This window comes from Phycomyces blakesleeanus, assembly GCF_001638985.1.
Source record: "Phycomyces blakesleeanus NRRL 1555(-) unplaced genomic scaffold PHYBLscaffold_29, whole genome shotgun sequence".
Classification (NCBI taxonomy): domain Eukaryota; kingdom Fungi; phylum Mucoromycota; class Mucoromycetes; order Mucorales; family Phycomycetaceae; genus Phycomyces; species Phycomyces blakesleeanus.
The window spans coordinates 195,307-215,625 of record NW_017265162.1 but is presented as its reverse complement, the minus strand read 5'-3'; the positions used below and the strand labels follow the sequence as shown (position 1 = coordinate 215,625).

The following is a 20,319-nucleotide window of genomic DNA, read 5'->3' as shown; positions in this document are numbered from 1 at the left end:
AAGCCAAAGTTCAAAGTTGGGCAACCAGACCTTTTGTCCGTGCATAGAAAAGAAGACCCAGCTGGTCAACCAAAGACCACTTTACGCAAAACACAAACAAGCAGACAGTTTCCAAGCTCCCTGGCTTACCTTAAGCAAAAGTTCCTCGGGAATAGTTTGAGAGAAATTGACTTCTGTGATAAAAATCACAACAACAAAAAACTCCCAAACCAGATCTAATTACGAAAAAGAAAGTCCCAAGTTAAGGACAGTCGTGAATACTCAGGCATCACGAATTGCCAGAGAAGGCAGAATAAGTGTCTTTTAGTTTAATAAACTCGTCATACCATTTACAGCAATGTGTCCTTTAAATTGGTTAACAATCTTTGACTGGTGTTGTCTACAGTTCTTACAAATCTGTTTAATAAAACAGTTCCCGATGATGTTGGGAGACATCTATCTCCATGAACTCTTGGATATGAGCCACAATAAAGATAAATAAAAAGTCTTGCTTATATCTTCTTTATACACTCAATGCTGATGATTTATAAGTAGTGATTATTCAGCTCTGTTATTCTTTGTTATTCTTATTGTCATTTGCTTTTCTTTTTTTAAAACAAATGAAAGAAAGAATACTATTTATTATTATTTTTAAACAAAAAGCCTTTTTTTGGACAAGTCCTGTAGTATGATTTGCAATTGGTACTTCTAAAGGAATTCTATGTACAGGCAGAATTGAATGATAGCTTGATGGCAAAGGTGTTGAGCCACAAATGTCAGTTCCATCTTTCTCTCTTGAATTATCTGCAAGCAAAGGAAGCCAGTTGACGAATGCAAATACATGTCGGTCGTGATGAGTGGGATGATTCTCAAAATGTGGTGAGGTTGGAGGAGGAATTAATGAAGAGATACTGTAGTTATAGGTATTCAAAGAAACAAGTATTAAGAGTCAATCTATTTTCTCTTACAATACAATAAACTAAGTTCAAAGGAACTGTCATTCATATATTCATTTTTAAAGTTTTTATTTTCCTTATTTTTATATGTAATAGATGCTTCAGATATAAAATATACACATCTTTTTGGTCAATAGAAAGGTTATATAATGTACCCAGCTTAAATACTCTCGGCCGAGACTTCTGATTTATCATCTTGATTACTAACAGGGGGGTTTTCTTTCATGTCACCAAAATCGGAGGAATCCACGTTTGGTATATTTGGAAAATCCCCACAGATGACTTTTGCCTCCATTAACGTACACACAGTTTCTTGACCTTCATTTGCTATAAAGGGCGGGCAGACCACAACCTGGATTGTCGTTTCACCTTCACCTGATCCATATTGCTGTCTCATGCCTCCTTGTATCTTGTCCCTTCCTTCAACCAACTTCTTACACTTGACAGGTATAGCTTGACTGTGCATAGCCAGACTAACCTGAGCGGCCATTTCAATAATTTTACTAAGCTTGTTTTTAACCTCAGGACCAAAGCCGACAAAAATCTCAGATAAAATATCCACCAGTCTGATTGCAAGAATCATTCGCTCTTGCTTGAGACTTTCGACAATTTCAGGTCTTGCTGCGAGAAAACAGAGCTGCTCCCTCAGGCGCAGGGACCAATCTTTAGTTGTTTTGAACGGTTCCCAGTTAGAAAGATTGGCATAAATTGAGTTGATAGGCAGTCCAAAGTAAATTGGCGGGTCGTAAATCTCACGAATAAGCGTATCAGTGACGATCTTCTCCACAAGCAAGTTGATAATACCGTATTCAAAGAACTGGATCCCGTCTTTCTCTTTTATAAAATGCTTTATTCCCGGAAGCTCGTCTTTCCAATATCCAAGCAAGAAATTCGTGACCTTTTCGTTATCTGGACTCAAATATTTTTTGAGGTTCATGCTCATGTTTGAGATCTTGGATTGTATATTATTTAGCTGGTGTTGTATCGTAGAGAGATCATCATCAGTTGCCCGGATACGCTTTACACTATCATGGAACTCTGAGAATAAGACTTGGTACTCGATTTTTTTCTTGCTGAGTTCTTCTTTGGTATTGCTTAACTCTGTCGTGAGTTGGCTAGCATATGTCTTAAACGAATTATCCATTGAACGTAACTCATTTGCTGCTGCGGAAAGTTGGTCCAAATACTTCCTCTCTTTGTTTTCGAGAGTTGAATTCTTATTTTTCTGTGTTTTCAATGACATCTGTGTCTTTTTGAGCTCCTCCTCCAAATCTTTGATTCTTTGGATATAATTCTCAGTATTTTGATCAGACAATTTGGAGCTTCCATTGGCAGGTTGGTTGTTGTTTCCGGAGCCTATCCAGCTTTTAAAATAGGAAATTGGTCCGCTGGAAGACACGTTTTCTTTTACACTTTCTGATAAAGAAAGTCTGGAACTACGATCGTCTGTACTATTTGATCGCTTTGGATAGCCTTCATGTTGATGGTATGTATCAATGTGTGAATTACTGGTCACAGCGCGGTCATTTGGATATGAAGAAGAGTATGTATTCTCTGTGTAATAATTGTCTGGGCGCGGCTGATGGTTGGTTTGAACAGCCATTTCTGACTTATGTTCTGGTGGATGGCTGTTGTAGCTGCGGTCAGGTACTTCGGGTTGATCACTTGCAGAAGTATCAATAGTAGTAGGAGTGGAAATAGAAGTTATTTTTCTTGTTGGTATAGCAGTACTCTCGACACCTTCCATTGACTCTGGGATGTCATTGAAAGTTTCAAATTGTTTCGAAGGGTCTGAATAATATGTTCCATTTTTGCTAGCTTGAGCATAACTTTGAGGTGGAGGATTAGGCCTGCTAGGATATTGGGTATTTGGCTTCTCATATTGTGGTGATGTAGTGTTATTATCAGATGCTAGTAGTCCTTCGGTAAAAACAGGCATGTTTGTTTGGCTATAAATATTCTTGGAGGAAGCATCTCGAACGTCTTCGCGCATATTCCGCTTTTGATGTCCTTCTGGTTGATGAGTAGGTTGTCGTGAAGAGGTCATATTATTTGCTGAAGACTGACGCGAATGTGACTGATTCATGTATTTAAAGAAAATTCAGTATATAAGTTTTTATATATATATATATATCATATGGCGCGTTTTTGTACATAAAAGGATTTATTACAAAAATAAAGCAAGAAATAAATCTTTTACCTCTTGTGTTCCAGTATTGAAGAAAGTACTAGAAGGAAGCGGAGGGAAGTTGTTGGCGTGTGTATGGCTTTTTCTTATTATATCTCCTGAAGACACCTTATGAGATAGAGGGGGAGAACGGTTTTTCTTAGAGCTTCTTTGATCAGTACGTTCTTCTGATTGGGATTGGGATTGTGTGCTTCTGTGAGGTAAGCTATCTTTGGTAGTTCTTGACTTCAAAGCTCCTGTCATTTTTTGTATAGCTCCCATACCTGCTTATGATAAGGCAGATAATTGAATAAGAAGAAGAAGAAGAAGAAGAAGAAGAAGAAGAAGAAGAGATGGATGATAAGCGATGAGAAAAGAAAGGCTCAAGCTTTTAATTATTTGTACACGTGAAACAACTGTAAAGTTCAAAGCCTCGTTTTCTGTTGCACACATTTTCTTTAAAGAAAAAGCTAGTTCGTTTGCAGTGTATTGTATCAATAAGTACCATTCATCATGCTTTTATAAAAATAATAATTATAATTACATACATATAAATATATATATTTATATATTTATTTATTTAAGAATAAGAAAAAAAAAACAATCTAATCCGTCAACCTCTTTAAACACGCTCCAATACAACAGCGATACCCTACACAAATAGCAAGATGAGCAAACCCAATACGTATATTATAATATTTTTAAACCCGAAGCTAAAGCTAAAAGCAATGATTGGATTTATTCTTACCTGTCCACCACCAATGCAGGCTGAGCCAATGGCGTATTTAGACTGTGTGCGCTGGAGTGCGTGTGTAAGGTGGGTCAAGATACGAGCACCTGAGGCACCCAAAGGATGACCGATTGCAATGGCACCGCCATTAACGTTAGTCTTTTCACGAACCAAGCCAAGCTCCTTTTCGACAGCAAGGTACTGGGCGGCAAAGGCCTCATTGACTTCGACAATATCCATCTGGTCAAGAGTGAGCTTGGCGCGGGCAAGGGCGCCTCTGATGGCAGGCACGGGTCCAATACCCATCAAGGTGGGCTCAACGCCCGAAGACTGCCAGCTTACGACGCGTGCGAGTGGAGTAAGACCGTGTTTGAGAATAGCATCCTCACTTGCAATCACAACAGCAGCAGCACCGTCGTTGATGCCAGATGAGTTGGCGGCACTGGTGACACCACCTTTCTTGAACACAGGCTTAAGCTTGGTAAGGTTCTCAATGGTCATACCAGAGCGGGGGTGCTCATCCTTGGAAACAAGCTCAGGTCCTTTTCTGCCCTTGATCTCAATGCCCTCAATTTCTGCGTCATAAACGCCAGCAGCAGCAGCTAAAAAACCATAAATAATGATGATGATAAAAGAACATATTATTCATACATACAAATCAGTTAGTAAATCAAAATTCAAAAAAAATCAAAAATATTTATCCACCAGTTGCCCTTTTTTTCTTATTTTCTCTCTCTCCCCTGCTTACCCTTCTCATAACGGTGCTGACTAAGAAGCGCGTATGCATCACACTCATCCTTGGTAATACCATACTTCTCAGCAAGGTTCTCGGCAGTAATACCCATGGGAGTTGGGTTAGGGTACTGGTCAGTAAGAGCAGTCCAGAGAGAATCCTTGAGAGTCAGATCAACGCCGAGACGAGTTCCCCAGCGGGACTGACCAGACAAGGTGTAAGGGGCCAAAGACATGCTTTCGGCACCACCGGTGAGAACAACATCACTCTCGCCCAACTGGATCTCCTGGGCACCGTTGATCAAACTCTGGAAACCCGAACCGCAAAGTCGGTTTACAGTCAGAGCGTGAACACCGACGGGCAATCCAGCGCGATGTCCGACGTGGCGAGCCAAGTAAGCGCCAGCAACGTCGGTTTGGAGAACGTTACCAAAGATGACAGAGTCAACAGGCAAGTTTGAAGGAAGAGTGGCCAAAGCAGCCTTGGAAGCATAACCACCGAGTTCAGATGCTACGTAATTATAAAATTAAGAAGAAAAAAAAATCAATATATTGCCTCAATAAAGAATACACAAGCAAAAGAAGAAGAAGAAGAAGAAGTGTATCAGACGTGCTATTGCTTAGTTACTTTACCGGTCAAATCCTTGAGCTTTCCACCAAAAGCACCAATAGGTGTTCTTTTTTTTTTATATAAAATAAAGTAATTGAAAGATAGAAAAATGTTGCGTTGAGTTGAAAGCGTTATTTATTTATTTATTTATTTATTTATTTATTTATTTTTGAATCCTTTATGCTATTAGAAAAGTTTTGGAATAATTTCTCGGGTACCTCTTGGCGGCGACGATGAAAACTTGTTTGAGAGCCATGATGAGGGAAGGAATGAGTTAAAGAAGTCCAAAACTTGTTGAGTTTTTTTTGGACCTGGCTTTATTTGCGGGGGTGAAGAGGGAGAGGGAGAAAGTGGGGGGGTTAGAAGGGTAACCAAGCAGACAGCAAATAACCATGTGAAAACGACACATCCGCAATAAATCTAAGCGGAGACTACTTGCTTTTTTCATGTATTGGTTATTTTTGCGTTTTTTTTTCTCACCGTGTTTCTTACGGTTGGTCATGAGTTTTTGCTTTCTGTCTAATATTTTTCTGTACAAAGGATTATTAAGCTAGAGCTAGAATTATATGTGTGTATGTGTCTAGTAGGATGATTAGGGCTAATATTGTTTTTGAGTAGGGCTTCTTGTAATAAAGCAAGACAATAAGATGTAACCCCTTATGATCAGCTCAGGTTTTATTACTAATGATAATAAGAGAAAGAATAAAGACAACGGGGAAAAACGCATTAGAATTATGGATTTCTACAATTACTGTTGGATTGTAGAACTCGGTATAAATACAAGGAGTACAAAGCCAAGTAGTTTAAAACGAGAGGAGTAATATGAAAAATTGATTGGTAACAATATGGGGCTAAAAAAAAAAGGCCTATAAAGGGTTTGATGGAATTGAACCAAAGAAAGAAAGAAATAGGATACTTCACCTCTATAGAGCCAATACGCGAATATTCATTTTTACTCTTATTTTTTCTTTTAAAATAGAAATTATGTACTTATGTATTTACATATTTAATATTGCAATTTTGAGGAGCGTAAGGTAATTTGTTTTTGAGAGAAATGGTATTGGTGTTTAGCTTACACGGCCATTCACACATCTCCCCTGGAATACATAAATCTGTGTGTGCATGTTTATACCCGATTAAATTATAAAGTTTACTGACATCAAGTAGTGCAACACTAGAAATAGTTTGAATAAATCAGTGAGTAAATTACATTAATAAAGACGATCCAAAATATAGGTCATGAAGCTACTAACTATGGTACTTACAGTGATAGAAGAAACCAGTTACAACAACAAGAACAGCAAAATTCAAGAAACCATATTTGGCCTTCTTTCCGATATGACGCAAAATAAGACCGAAACGTCTGGTGAGTCTAACCCAAGCTATTAAAATTGAGCAAAGGCTTTTATGGGCCATGTGTAGTATGATCAACATGGTTAATGAGCCTTGTCCTCATCTATATACCATTCTTCTTTCTGGAAAACTCTCCCATAAAATATAACAAAATAAATGTTTCGATAAGCCTGAGCTTGAAATTTATTGCGTTTGACAATTGCGAAAAAAGTGTGTGAGAAGCAAGACCCGGTTATTTGCTGATTCATCCGCATTGCTGGGTAGAACATTAAACCCGTTCTACCTGTCCAAAATGATTCTTTCTCTTTCTCTTTATTATCATTATTATTATTTTATTGTTGTCCCTTGTTTCAATACATATACATGTATACTTGAAATAGAATAAAAAATATATTATAGTATAATACGCTGTAATGCATTTTATCGATTTGCTCCGTGCCTGTATTTACTATAATTATTATTATTATTATTATTTTAATGGTTGGATAAATGGTTGGTATATAAAGCCGGTAAGAAATCTCTCTCTCTCTCTCTCTCTCTATTCTTCCTTTATTTTTCTATATTATAAAATCTTTACTATAATTTATACAGTGGGTGAATAGATTTATATATATAGAAATGATTTAAGCTCTTGAAAGAAAGAGAGAGAAAAAAAAGTGACTGCTTCACTAGTACAGGATTTCCACTCCAAAAGTTATATTTTTTTTTCAAACTATATATTTTGCAAAATCAAAACTTTCATTTTGTGCTCCGACTATATATGAAAAAAATAAATTAATTAATGCGGATAGAAAGAAATTTAAAGCAAATTAATAAAGAGCATGAAGAATGCTAATATGTGCGATAAAGTATTTAAAGAATGTCTATACTGTTTATTAAAAACAATATAAGAAAACATGCAATGTCAATATATTGTTATAAGAAAAGTATATAATGCTAAGTTTGTAATATGGTTTTGAGAACTGTCTTTATCTATTATCTTTTTCTATACTCAAATCCTCCAACATGAACCCCAATCAAATCGCTATCGTTAAGAGAAGAAAGAGAAATGGACCACAAAAGGTTCTTCCGATTCACATCAAGAACATGATTGTGGAGAAATGTTATATAGAAGAGTCCATGACCCGAGCCGAAGCAGCCAGGGCATTTGGTGTCTCATAGGTATCGATTAACAACATCCTCACCAAGTTCGAGAGGGATGCTACTGTAGAGCCCAAGAAGCGAGGCGGCTCGCGCGCGGAAAGTCTTAAGATAACCGATGAGCATTCGAAGTTCATTCAAGACCTCTTGGACGAATGCTGCACCTTGACTCTTGGTCAAATGAGAGAGGAACTGTTTAGAAAATTTCCAGAGCTTCAAGAGCAGAACTTGAGTATCAGTGGCTTACATAAGCACATTATCAACAACATCGGGTTCACATTGAAGAGAACCAAGCCGGTCGAGGAAAAAAGAAACGACCCGAAGACTATTGAGCTGAGAAAAGTATACGTAGACAGTATGCACACGAATGGTTTATCGTATAAAACCAATTGCATTTTTGTGGACGAAGCAGGCTTTAATGCAAACCTGATCAGAGGACAAGGGTGGTCCAAGAAAGGCGAGACCAGCATTGTGAAGACGAAGTCGAAAAGGGGACTAAACATCTCAATTCTTGCCGGTATTTCTTACCAAGGTGTTGAGAGTGTGTAGGCGAAGTTGACCCCTGGTGGCACGACAGGACCAATTTTCGTTGAATTTGTAAAGACGATTATGGATTCGCTCGACCACAGTAATGCTGCCCCTCACAACTTCATTATGGATAATGCCTCGATCCATAGATCCCACCTTGTCACTGAATTGTTTGCTAATTCACGACACCACCTACACTTTCTCCCCCCATACTCTCCTTTCCTAAACCCGATTGAAGAGTGCTTCTCCAAACTCAAAACACTGGTCAAGAGAAAGCCCGGGTTGGTATGTGGTCAATTCTTGGAGTATATTGCTGAGTGCTCCCGCCATATCGCTATGGAAAACTGCCAAGGCTGGGTTGATCATAGCATTAGCTTCTTCCCCCAATGTACAAATAGCCAAGAAATAAATTGATTTTTTTTATATATAGTCGGAGCACAAAATGAAAGTTTTGATTTTGCAAAATATATAGTTTGAAAAAAAAATATAACTTTTGGAGTGGAAATCCTGTATCAGGAAGAAGACTGAGTTTATTGAAATTGGATTTTGAGTGATTATAAAGGGGCGTCCAAATAAGGTACTGATTTATGAACTCAAGAGTGACCTCCGTCACAGTCTTACTAACAAAAATGTAAACAAGTTAGGCACGTGACTTTTTAGATTTTTCTTTAGTATTCAAAGGGTAAAATGTGAAGAGGTGATCTCGGAATATAGAACGCCTTTTTTGATATAGACCTGTGCCTACACCGATATGTTTTTTTTCTTTCAAAAGTTTGTAAAAATAAATAACTCCGCCGAAAAGGAGTACTAGCCGACTCGGAGGAGCTTAATACGCGGTACGGACTTTAGCCATAATTTCCTCTATGGGAATATAAGCGTATTAAGAAACACAGCACATATACCAATTGTCTATAAGAAAACAAAGAAGTTGTCCATACGCAACTTTGTTACGCACCCAGAGTATTAAATCCTGTGATTTTCTACAATAATCATTTCGAACTGCAAAAAAAAAGTGCCAGCTCAGACATCGTTGTGCCGGACCGGGCCTGTTTTGATGACGTTGCGGTCACAACGAATATATGTAATGGTTATTCCCTTATCACCATTATGGCGTTCCTTTAGACTACACCATCAAACAACGATGTGCACTTAGTTATTACTTCAACATGTAATAACAAAAAGGTACATTGTCCCCCCTGCTAACGCTCTGGGCTCTGGCCTTTTGCTTCATTGTAAAAGGCATCCGGATGCGAACGTTGCATATAAAGAGTGAAACTTCTTTATATGAATGCAGGGAGTTTGATGTAGAAGACAACGATGTGCACTTAGTTATTACTTCAACATGTAGTAACAAAAAGGTACATTGTCCCCCCTGCTAACGCTCTGGGCTCTGGCCTTTTGCTTCATTGTAAAAGGCATCCGGATGCGAACGTTGCATATAAAGAGTGAAACTTCTTTATATGAATGCAGGGAGTCTTCTGTAGTCTGTACTTTGATAAAGGTAATGTGTACCTAATAGGCATTGTTCAATTAATTGACTTTTACTAATTGGTACCAATGTACATTATTATTCTTCTGATGATTGATTGTTTTTACGCGTAAAAACAATCAATCATCACGACATGTTTAGGATTCTCAACTGTAAGCCAACTGAACAACAAGAAGCATATGTATATGTAACCATTGCTCTTATTAATTAGAATATAAAATCAAACGAAACTCTAGTATCAGTAAAACTTGAATAAGCTGCCAGAGGAGCCTTGGCTGTGGAAGAAAATGCAATCAAAAGATTAAAAGAAAAATATTTCTATACTTAAGCAAGATCATTTGAACACATATTGAAACAATAAACAAAAAAAAAGTAATAATGACTCGGTTGTTGGTAGTCAGTAAAAGTAAAAGAACATAAGCACTTTTATTTCTTTAATTCTATGGTTTTTATTCTTCACTTTTGTGATTCGATCACATAGTTTATTATTGCCTGCTTCCATTTTAACATAGCAGGAATGTTTTCAGCAAAGATCTTTAGCTCGCGTGGGGTTACCGGACAGGGAATCTTGCAAAAAGTTCTTTTTACAAGTCTAGTTTCTTCATCAACTAAAAATATGGCTTCAAAGAAAATCTGGTTGTCTAAAAGAAATATTAGCTGTGGTTTGAATGTCCATACATATATATATATATATGTATGTATGTATGTTCACAATCAACTTACTGAAGAAACGACAGTAGAACTGCGGGACAGGAGACTTGTGCTTTTTGACATATTTGGCATATTCCAAGAGCTTGACCATATTTCGTATCATTTTGCTTTCATCTCTTTGCTCTTTTTCTGTGGTACTATTAAAGTGAATCCCTCCAGAAAATTCAATCAAAACGGGCGTGAGGCGCTTATCTTTGATTGAAAAACATATTCCATCCCAATTCGCAGCTCCTGTTATATCAGCTGTCCGCTCAATCCTAATATGTGTTTAGAAGACAACCTTTTCATTTGTTTCAAACTAATTTATTTACCAATGGAAAGATACTAGGTCATTACAGCTTAAGAACATTGCATGTAACAAGTATATTGTTGTAATTGGAGCAGATGTCCTCTCTTTCATTGGGAATAGAATTGGGTTTCTTGGGCTGGTCATCATTTGCAAGCTATTTAGATAGAGATATTAGGTTAATTAGCTAATTAACTAATTAACTATCAAAATAATGACAATGCCTTTCTTTTTTATTATGATATATAGATACTTACAAATGATGAAGTGTAGATTCCGCAAAGTAATAGTCAGCATATTCAGATTCATCCAGAGAATTATTAGTTCCAATAAAAGACCTTATTTGAGACTTTATGCATGTTGCTGAAGCAGAAGATTTGGAAATAAGATTCAAAATATCCTTGCACGGTTCACTTAATTCAATTTTTGGAGGGTCAGTCAATGATTTGATGCTGGCGCCGGATTCTTCTAACAAAGTCCCAGACATATATTCTAAGATACAGGATTTCCACTCCAAAAGTTATATTTTTTTTTTCAAACTATATATTTTGCAAAATCAAAACTTTCATTTTGTGCTCCGACTATATATGAAAAAAATAAATTAATTAATGCGGATAGAAAGAAATTTAAAGCAAATTAATAAAGAGCATGAAGAATGCTAATATGTGCGATAAAGTATTTAAAGAATGTCTATACTGTTTATTAAAAACAATATAAGAAAACATGCAATGTCAATATATTGTTATAAGAAAAGTATATAATGCTAAGTTTGTAATATGGTTTTGAGAACTGTCTTTATCTATTATCTTTTTCTATACTCAAATCCTCCAACATGAACCCCAATCAAATCGCTATCGTTAAGAGAAGAAAGAGAAATGGACCACAAAAGGTTCTTCCGATTCACATCAAGAACATGATTGTGGAGAAATGTTATATAGAAGAGTCCATGACCCGAGCCGAAGCAGCCAGGGCATTTGGTGTCTCATAGGTATCGATTAACAACATCCTCACCAAGTTCGAGAGGGATGCTACTGTAGAGCCCAAGAAGCGAGGCGGCTCGCGCGCGGAAAGTCTTAAGATAACCGATGAGCATTCGAAGTTCATTCAAGACCTCTTGGACGAATGCTGCACCTTGACTCTTGGTCAAATGAGAGAGGAACTGTTTAGAAAATTTCCAGAGCTTCAAGAGCAGAACTTGAGTATCAGTGGCTTACATAAGCACATTATCAACAACATCGGGTTCACATTGAAGAGAACCAAGCCGGTCGAGGAAAAAAGAAACGACCCGAAGACTATTGAGCTGAGAAAAGTATACGTAGACAGTATGCACACGAATGGTTTATCGTATAAAACCAATTGCATTTTTGTGGACGAAGCAGGCTTTAATGCAAACCTGATCAGAGGACAAGGGTGGTCCAAGAAAGGCGAGACCAGCATTGTGAAGACGAAGTCGAAAAGGGGACTAAACATCTCAATTCTTGCCGGTATTTCTTACCAAGGTGTTGAGAGTGTGTAGGCGAAGTTGACCCCTGGTGGCACGACAGGACCAATTTTCGTTGAATTTGTAAAGACGATTATGGATTCGCTCGACCACAGTAATGCTGCCCCTCACAACTTCATTATGGATAATGCCTCGATCCATAGATCCCACCTTGTCACTGAATTGTTTGCTAATTCACGACACCACCTACACTTTCTCCCCCCATACTCTCCTTTCCTAAACCCGATTGAAGAGTGCTTCTCCAAACTCAAAACACTGGTCAAGAGAAAGCCCGGGTTGGTATGTGGTCAATTCTTGGAGTATATTGCTGAGTGCTCCCGCCATATCGCTATGGAAAACTGCCAAGGCTGGGTTGATCATAGCATTAGCTTCTTCCCCCAATGTACAAATAGCCAAGAAATAAATTGATTTTTTTTATATATAGTCGGAGCACAAAATGAAAGTTTTGATTTTGCAAAATATATAGTTTGAAAAAAAAATATAACTTTTGGAGTGGAAATCCTGTACTAGTGAAAGCAAGGTGATACAAATGAAGAGAATCGTGGCTGTCTTGGATTAATTTGTTCTAGTATATTGTATTGAATATATATATATATATATTTATCTTTATATGTATGATTAGGAGAAATACTATTGATAATGAATATTTTTATATATAAAACAAGTGAGGAGTAAACCCACAACTTATTCACTGGCACATTTCTCCAAACTCGATTCAGATCAAATAATCGGCTTTTTGTTTGTCAGACATTCAAATATAAACTCAAAGGTTCCTGAATTAATGGTTATTTGTAAAGTATAAAAAAAATGTAGTGTGAATCTTTTTTTTTTGGCTCTTATTAAATCCTTGCAGTAGTAATAACCATAGCAACAAATAATACAAAGAGAAATGGTCCAATTGATAATAGTCAATTAAGCAATTGTGGCTAGTAGTTTACTTTGGTATATTGGGTATATGGACTAGATTTTCAATCCTTCTTTACCTTTATTTTGCTTTAAATCTTCTACCATTAATTCATAATTGATGGTAATTAAAATGACCTTTATATGTATATATATATATATATATATATATATTATTTGTATCTTTTGGTTTGAATCTCCCCAATAAATAAGTAAATTCTGATTTAAATTATAGATGGTATGACATTATAAAAGAGTAAAACAAAGGGGGGGGGGGGGGGGGGGGATCGTATTAAAAGAAGGGTGCTGGATATTAGACGGGCTGTTCATGTAAAATTACGGCTTTTCCAGAAGAAAATATACGAATAAATTATAATTATATATATATATATACTGATCTTGTCACACACAGGATTGGTTCTTGCATTGTCCTCTGTGGGTATGACAGCCATTGTATTCCTACTTGTTGTCTACCATGCTTGGTTATAATCCGAATAGTCCATGTTCGGGTGTGTCGGTAGAGACGAGGTTTACTTCCATAATTGTCTGTGGGACAAAATGCCGCTCCTGGACTACGTTTATTCTTTATATATATATATATATATATCTGACTTCATGTGTCTTTGGCAGCAATTCGGTTATGCAGCACGAGCTAAAAAAGAAAATAAAAGAAAAAGACAAAAAAAATAATAAAAGAAAAAGACAAAAAAAATAATAAAAGAAAGGAAAACAGGCAGACAGACAATATTTACACAGTGAAATGAAGAGTTGACTAGCAAGAAGTAGCAAAGAATACAGGGTGAATGTATGTGCATATGTTGATGTGCATATGTCTATCTGTCTATTCATGTTTGTAATATATGTACTTGTGCTTGTGCTTGTGCTTGTGCTTGTGTTTGTATTTGTGTGTGTGTGTGTAAGAGAGAGAGAGAGAGAGAGAGTCAATGAGTGAACGTTTGCCCAAAAGGAAAGAAAAAAAAAAGAAACCTCAAAGCCCCTCTTTTAACACTTTCACAATTTCATACTTTCAAGCCTTTTTCTCTCTTCTTTTTCCTTTTCCACTTCTTAACTTTACTCTACTCTTGCTTGATTTACAAGAAGGAATTTTCATTACACTTTTTTTGAATCGCAATTCCATCCCATGACGATCGTACCTTTACCTTACGAAATAGCCCATTGTTCTTCATGGGACGATGAGTACAGCCCCCAAGAACTAGTCTCATCTAGTCCCGGTAACCGACAGCTCAATCAAGCCAGTCGATCTGACGATGAAGACGACCAACCTGCTAACAACAAGATCAAAGGCTGGCAAACACCAAAGTAAATCTCACTTTAATGACATTGACATATTAACCCTCTTCATACATTTATATATTTATATTTATATATATATATATATATATCTTATAATTATCATTCTTTTACCTGTCAAAAGGTGTCCAAACTACCCTCAAGACTTGATTATTCATCTTTTGTGTGGTCCAGCTCATATTTCGAAAGTACAAGTCCTATCTCATCACTACAAAATTGCCACAAAGATTGACGTCTATGTCGGTGTTCTTAAAGACTCTTCCGAGCCCCTCGAAGAGCACTTGCCCGAATCACCCCCTCATACAGACAGTGACACGACCGAGGGCGACATGTTGATTGAATTCACTCGACTAGGGTAAAGAAACAAACAAGTGTATTCAATCGATCGAATACAATAAAGTAGTCATTTCTCTATTGTACTTTATTGTGTTTTATTTTAACAGGCCAAATACACATTTTACATACATTTATATATATATTATGTATGTGTATTAATGAACATTTTCTTTTCTAACTTTTTTTTATATTTCTTTTCTTTTGCGCACGCACATATGTACACGTACACGTACACACACACACACAAACGCATACGCATACACATACGCATACGAACACGCAATACACGCACACACATACGCAATACACAACACTCAACACTCAACACATATATAGCTATGTTTGCTTGGACAATAATGCACGAGCTCAGTTTAGAGCGCGCGAGCTGAAATCAATTAAAGTCAATGTAGACGGCGAATACATTCGGTTGGTTGTACGAAACTGTCACCGTAATCGGCTGAACACTTATAACCAGGCAAGTCAATCAATTCAAATATTTATTTTATGAAATGAATAAATTTCAACAACAACAACAACAACAACAACAACAATAAGAAGAAGAAATGTCAAAAAGATCAAAGATACACCATTTACATTATCCAAACCAAAAGGAGAAGATACAGACTGTACAAGAGGAAGAGCAGAGAAGGGAAAAGAAAAGGAGAGCAAAGAAGAATTGAAGCAAGAAAGGAAGAGTGAGAGTGAGAGAGAGAGAGAAAAAGGGGGGATATCAATAACATAAAGGGAAAAAAAAAAGAGTAATCTCTTTGTTTTCTTTTATATCCTTGATGCTTTCTTACCTTCCCCTCCTTATTTCATATATCATTCTCTCCCTCTCTGACTCACTCGACACTCTCTGTGTATACACACAATATTGGATCTATTGATTCCAAAAAAAAAACACAAACACTTATTATTGTTACCGTTACGCTTGTTATGTATAGGTCGGATTATTGGCTCTTAATATCCTCGGTCAGCCCCTTCGCCATACAGCCGCCCTACCTGTAAGTATTTCTTACGCAAGATTTATATAAGAAGGATCCAAAGGATCGATTTGGATCTAATAATATTCTAAATATATAAATATTCACACCGCTTTTTTTTTTATATTAGAGCCATATGACTCGCCACTTGAGCAATACATTGGATGAATCCAGTATGCTTAGTTCGTCAACACGCCGTACAAGTGTCTCAAGTAACCATAGTTTCGCCAATCGTTTATCTTCATCAGGTGTTGTGGAAATAGAACTTCAGCAATGGATCTCGGCTCTCTTGCACGCAGAAGAAGAAGCTGTTAGAGGTAAACATAAAAATAAAAATAATGATATATACTTATATAGATAAAGAAAAACAACCTAATATCTTCTTCTTTTTCTTAGACGAAGCATACCAAACCGCAAAGATTTACAAGTCTCTTAGTGACAAACTATCTCGACTTTCAAAGATCCTTCTCGACCTCGAAGTCGGAAAAAAGCAAGCTGTTGATACCAAAGATTATGATGAAGCAGAGAAAATTAAAGTAATAATGGACAGTCATATATAAAAGAAACGAATTGCTTGCTTTATACATTGAGATCGATATTAACACTTGCTCTTGGTTTGTTCGCTCTACAAGGCAGACATCAAGGAAATCAAACTATCAGCAGATGTGATGCTCAAAACAGCCGAGATCCAGATAACTCGAGATGGTCGGGTGGTTCCAATAGGAGGTCAGGAATATTACGGTTACGAAGTAAGGATTTCAAATATAATGCTGTAGATCCCAGGCTTATTCTTTTATCGTAATCATAATCATAATCACACATCTATTTACTACCTTTGTGTGTGTGTGTTTTTTTTAGGAAGACGAAGAGGACGAAGACTCGATCCATCAGGGCGACATCTTACCTGCATCATACCAGTCCATTGAAGATGACGCTATATCATCTCAACCAGAGGATATTGCTAACTACAGCCATCACGAGGAGCGTAATGCTCGTGAGGATAGATTGATTGACGAAGCCATCGAAAAATGGACAAGCTTTGATATACTCTCACCCCCGAGTCAATCTGAAGATCAGTCACAACTATACGAACAACAGCAACAGCGACGACAAGAAGTCGATGAAGATGAAGACGAAGACGACGAAGAAGAAGATCAATTACGACAACTCCAAATACAGCAACAGCAGCAACAACAGTATCATCATCAACTTCAACATCAAAACCAATACCAGCATATCTCAAGAAACGAAAACATCTTGGAGGATTCACCTATCCAAGCTCCTCTCTGCACTTCCCCATACCCTTCATACCGCAACCGCCGCATTTCCTCCTCGGTTCCAGAGGCCTCTCTTTCTTCCTCTGTTGCCGTCAAACACCTGGCTCGCCGTGAATCAACCATGATGTCTAACAACAGCCTTAACAACAGCCTTAACAACAGCCTTAACAACAACAGCCACAGAAGTGCCAGAAACCCTTCGCTAGAACCGATCGACCCGGACAGCATTCCAGAAACCTTGATTGAAGAAGAACGCCAGAGCTGCAAGGCTGCAATCCAGGTGTTTGGTGAAGAGGTTGTGGCATGTGTGCTGAGTGTCAAAGTAAAATGCCGCGAACGAGGCCTGACCTGGGTGGCCATGAATATCAAGAAAGCATTCACCTTGGCCCAGGAAGAAAACCTGGATAAGCTCAGAAAAGATGTCTATCATGACAAAGGTTGTTCGTTCTCCGATGACAGCGACGACGAAAAAGAAGAAGAGTACGACGAATATGCACGAGAGAGTGCAAGGTTTGTCAAGGCATCGCTTATCATGATACAAGAAGCCGTGATGGATTCTCGAGAGTCTATTCTTAATATGGGTATTGCTATTTGGCAAGACCTTAATGGTAAGATTAAGCTTATTTTTTAAAAAAAAATAATAATAATAAATCAAATGACTAAATAACTATATCTGTAATAGACTTTTGCTCAGAGGCATTAGTCCCCCCTCGAATGGTCTATGGCTTGATCGAACGTGCATTCTCTGCTCTCTTGGTTCGTACTGGTGACAGTAACCCTCGGATCCGCTTGCCGGCCACTCGCCTAGTCCTCACTCTGGCCGAAAAGTACTCCGATCCACCATATTCGCTGCTCAGTCTGTTTATCTGCAAACCTGAACGTATCATCCATAACTACAGGGAAGCCAAGGCTCGGATTGAGCTCGTCACAGCCGCGACTCAAGAACTCAAGATCATGTCAGAGGACCCTGACGATAGCTATATTGCCATTATCCAGTTAAGCGACCTGATGAATCTAGTGGTCGCTTACATGGGACACTCCAACGAAGAAGTGCGTGAAGCCGTCGTCGAGCTGATTATTCTTGCATCGGACCAGGTTGGATTCTCGTCTGTCAAGAGGTTCCTCAGCAATGACTTGTTGCTGTCACTCGAAGATAGTTTCAAACAGCTGTCAGATCCGCAACGAGGATCTGGTACCACCGCCGTATCAGCTGCTATTTTGTACAAAGAGATATTTGCTACCTCGGCGGCACTCCAAGCTGAGGAAGAAGAAGAAGAGGAGGCTGCTGCTGCTGCTTCTGCCGCTGCCAGTAGTAAACCTATTTCTAAAAATGCGGCTACGGTGGCTGAGTTGCGTGCACTTGCAGCTCAACCTAATCCTCCGGCTACAAAGAAAACCAAAGCTCCTGAAGGACGTACTACACGTAGAGGAGCGGATCTCACCAAACGAAGCGCTACAGTCGAAAAGAAGGAGCGTCCACGAGACGTTTCTGGTAGAAGTGCTACTGCTCTCGGCACCACCACCACTACATCAACCAAAAAGGTAACGAACATTTTTCTTTAATTTTTTTTTATCTATACATAAACTAAGGTTCATTTATACTCTGCCTTTTCTTTCTTTCTTTTTTTCTTTCTTAGAATGGAAGTGGTCGTAACACAGCTCGTCCTGCTACATCGCGTGCTACGGCTTCATCAAAGTCTAATATCAGATCTCAGGAGAAGCTTGAGCCTGAGATTGTAGTAGAAAGCAGGTAAGAAACAAAACAAAACAAAACAAAAGACAAGTTTTCCGTAGCTGATTCAACTCTGTATATATGCGTATATGGTGATTTTGCTTTTATCATTTAACTATTCCTTTCTTTAGCGCTTGTATATTCTGTGATGAAGTTGATCCTGAATTCAACGAAGATACCCTCATTTCTCATTATTATAACTCCTGTCCTGTTTTGACCAACTGTCCAATGTGCAGCATCGTAAGTGATACCTTGCCTTGATTTCTTACTCTCTACAAAAAAAGAAATTTTAAAAGTATAATATAAAGAAGAGGGGGAAGAAGGGATAAAATAACCCTTTATCCAATTGTCATGTGTGTGTTTACTTATTTATACTGTTTGCATGTGTGTTTGTGTGAACCTTGTTTTATTTTAGATTCTTGAGGTATCGACCTACAATGATCACATTTTCTCTGACTGTGAGCAAAGACATCTTGTCAAGCAATGCGGTCGATGCAGACAAGCAGTTCCTGTTGAACAGTGGCTCAACCATACCCTCAAGCAGACATGTATTGGTAAGTGATAAGAATATTAATGATCCTTGGATCTTTAGAATAAAATTGGCTTTTTTTTTTCTCTCTTGGGATTTTCAAAGATTACTAACATCTAGACCGTTAATTTGTTTATAGTTTCAGGACCTGATGATGTTAGATGTCCTTTGTGCCAAATTAAAATGGACCCCCCAACCGAAGCCAGCTGGAAGGCCCATCTTTTGACCGGAAATGGATGTCCCAAGAGCTCGCGTGGCCGCGCTCCCAAGAGTGCCGCTGCTGCCTCTACTAAAAAATCGTCGGCTCTTCAAGTGGAATCCAAAAAATCTACAGCCACCAAGCGTGACACGACAACTGGCGGTACTGGAGGAACAAAGCTTCCAAAGTCTTCAGATGGAGGTCCTGTAAGAAAAAGAAAGTAAAGGCCAAAACAGAAAACAGAAAAAGTAAGGGAAAGAATGAAAATTTTGCTCTTTCTCTTTTACTACTATAAGTATTGTTGCTGTTGTTGTTAGTATTTTGAATTTGCACACAATTCCAATTCTAAATATCTCTCTAAATTATTGCTATCATTTTGCAAGAAGAAAAGAAAAGACAAAAAAAAATCAAAACAAAACAAGACTCTTTATACCTATATATATAAAATATATCAAGCACATTTGCATTACTACAATCACAACGGATACTTTCAAAGCAGTGACATGAAGCAAATTGAAACATACGTATATTTCAGATATATAAATCTACAAAGTTTTACAGAATTATATGTGCACAAGAGAGAAAGCAAGGTAGTTACTGTTTAGTGAGTGGGGTAATCGGAGAGTTTGTTTGTGAAAAGGAATGCACACCATAGACATAACTATATACAAGTGTGTAATTGTATGTAATTGTGTGTATACACATATAAAGGTTACAATAATGATAATAGGAATAATAATAATAATATATAACGGCCGTGATTCTTAAAAAAAAAAAGACATTAATTAATAGCCGGGCAGTGCTTTTGAGAATTCATTTCGGTCAACTATAATAAAAAATAATAATAATTAAAAAAAGAATGAGTCT

General features: G+C 37.6%; 3 protein-coding genes across 3 annotated transcripts; 1 reads left to right on the top strand and 2 right to left on the bottom strand.

The window, feature by feature from the left end:
• Positions 1 to 1,095: 1,095 nt before the first annotated feature.
• Positions 1,096 to 3,366, bottom strand: PHYBLDRAFT_174161 (hypothetical protein; the record flags this gene model as incomplete). The annotated part of the gene is made up of 2 exons (XM_018437199.1): positions 1,096 to 3,012; positions 3,136 to 3,366. The coding sequence occupies 2 exons, from the start codon at positions 3,364 to 3,366 to the stop codon at positions 1,096 to 1,098; spliced, it is 2,148 nt and encodes a 715-aa protein (XP_018285503.1).
• A 224-nt stretch (positions 3,367 to 3,590) lies between these two features.
• On the bottom strand, positions 3,591 to 5,493 carry PHYBLDRAFT_33195 (hypothetical protein). The gene is made up of 5 exons (XM_018440008.1): positions 5,393 to 5,493; positions 5,198 to 5,241; positions 4,581 to 5,075; positions 3,851 to 4,434; positions 3,591 to 3,754 (listed from the first exon to the last, which is right to left on the bottom strand). The coding sequence occupies exons 1-5, from the start codon at positions 5,428 to 5,430 to the stop codon at positions 3,725 to 3,727; spliced, it is 1,191 nt and encodes a 396-aa protein (XP_018285502.1). The 5' UTR covers positions 5,431 to 5,493; the 3' UTR covers positions 3,591 to 3,724.
• Positions 5,494 to 10,779: 5,286 nt separating this feature from the next.
• PHYBLDRAFT_79454 (hypothetical protein) lies at positions 10,780 to 19,959 on the top strand (the record flags this gene model as incomplete). The annotated part of the gene is made up of 14 exons (XM_018443467.1): positions 10,780 to 10,823; positions 14,521 to 14,751; positions 15,069 to 15,165; positions 15,677 to 15,736; positions 15,846 to 16,032; positions 16,073 to 16,251; positions 16,348 to 16,464; positions 16,574 to 17,600; positions 17,675 to 18,534; positions 18,630 to 18,742; positions 18,856 to 18,964; positions 19,140 to 19,278; positions 19,393 to 19,658; positions 19,909 to 19,959. The coding sequence occupies 14 exons, from the start codon at positions 10,780 to 10,782 to the stop codon at positions 19,957 to 19,959; spliced, it is 3,480 nt and encodes a 1,159-aa protein (XP_018285501.1).
• Positions 19,960 to 20,319: the final 360 nt, after the last annotated feature.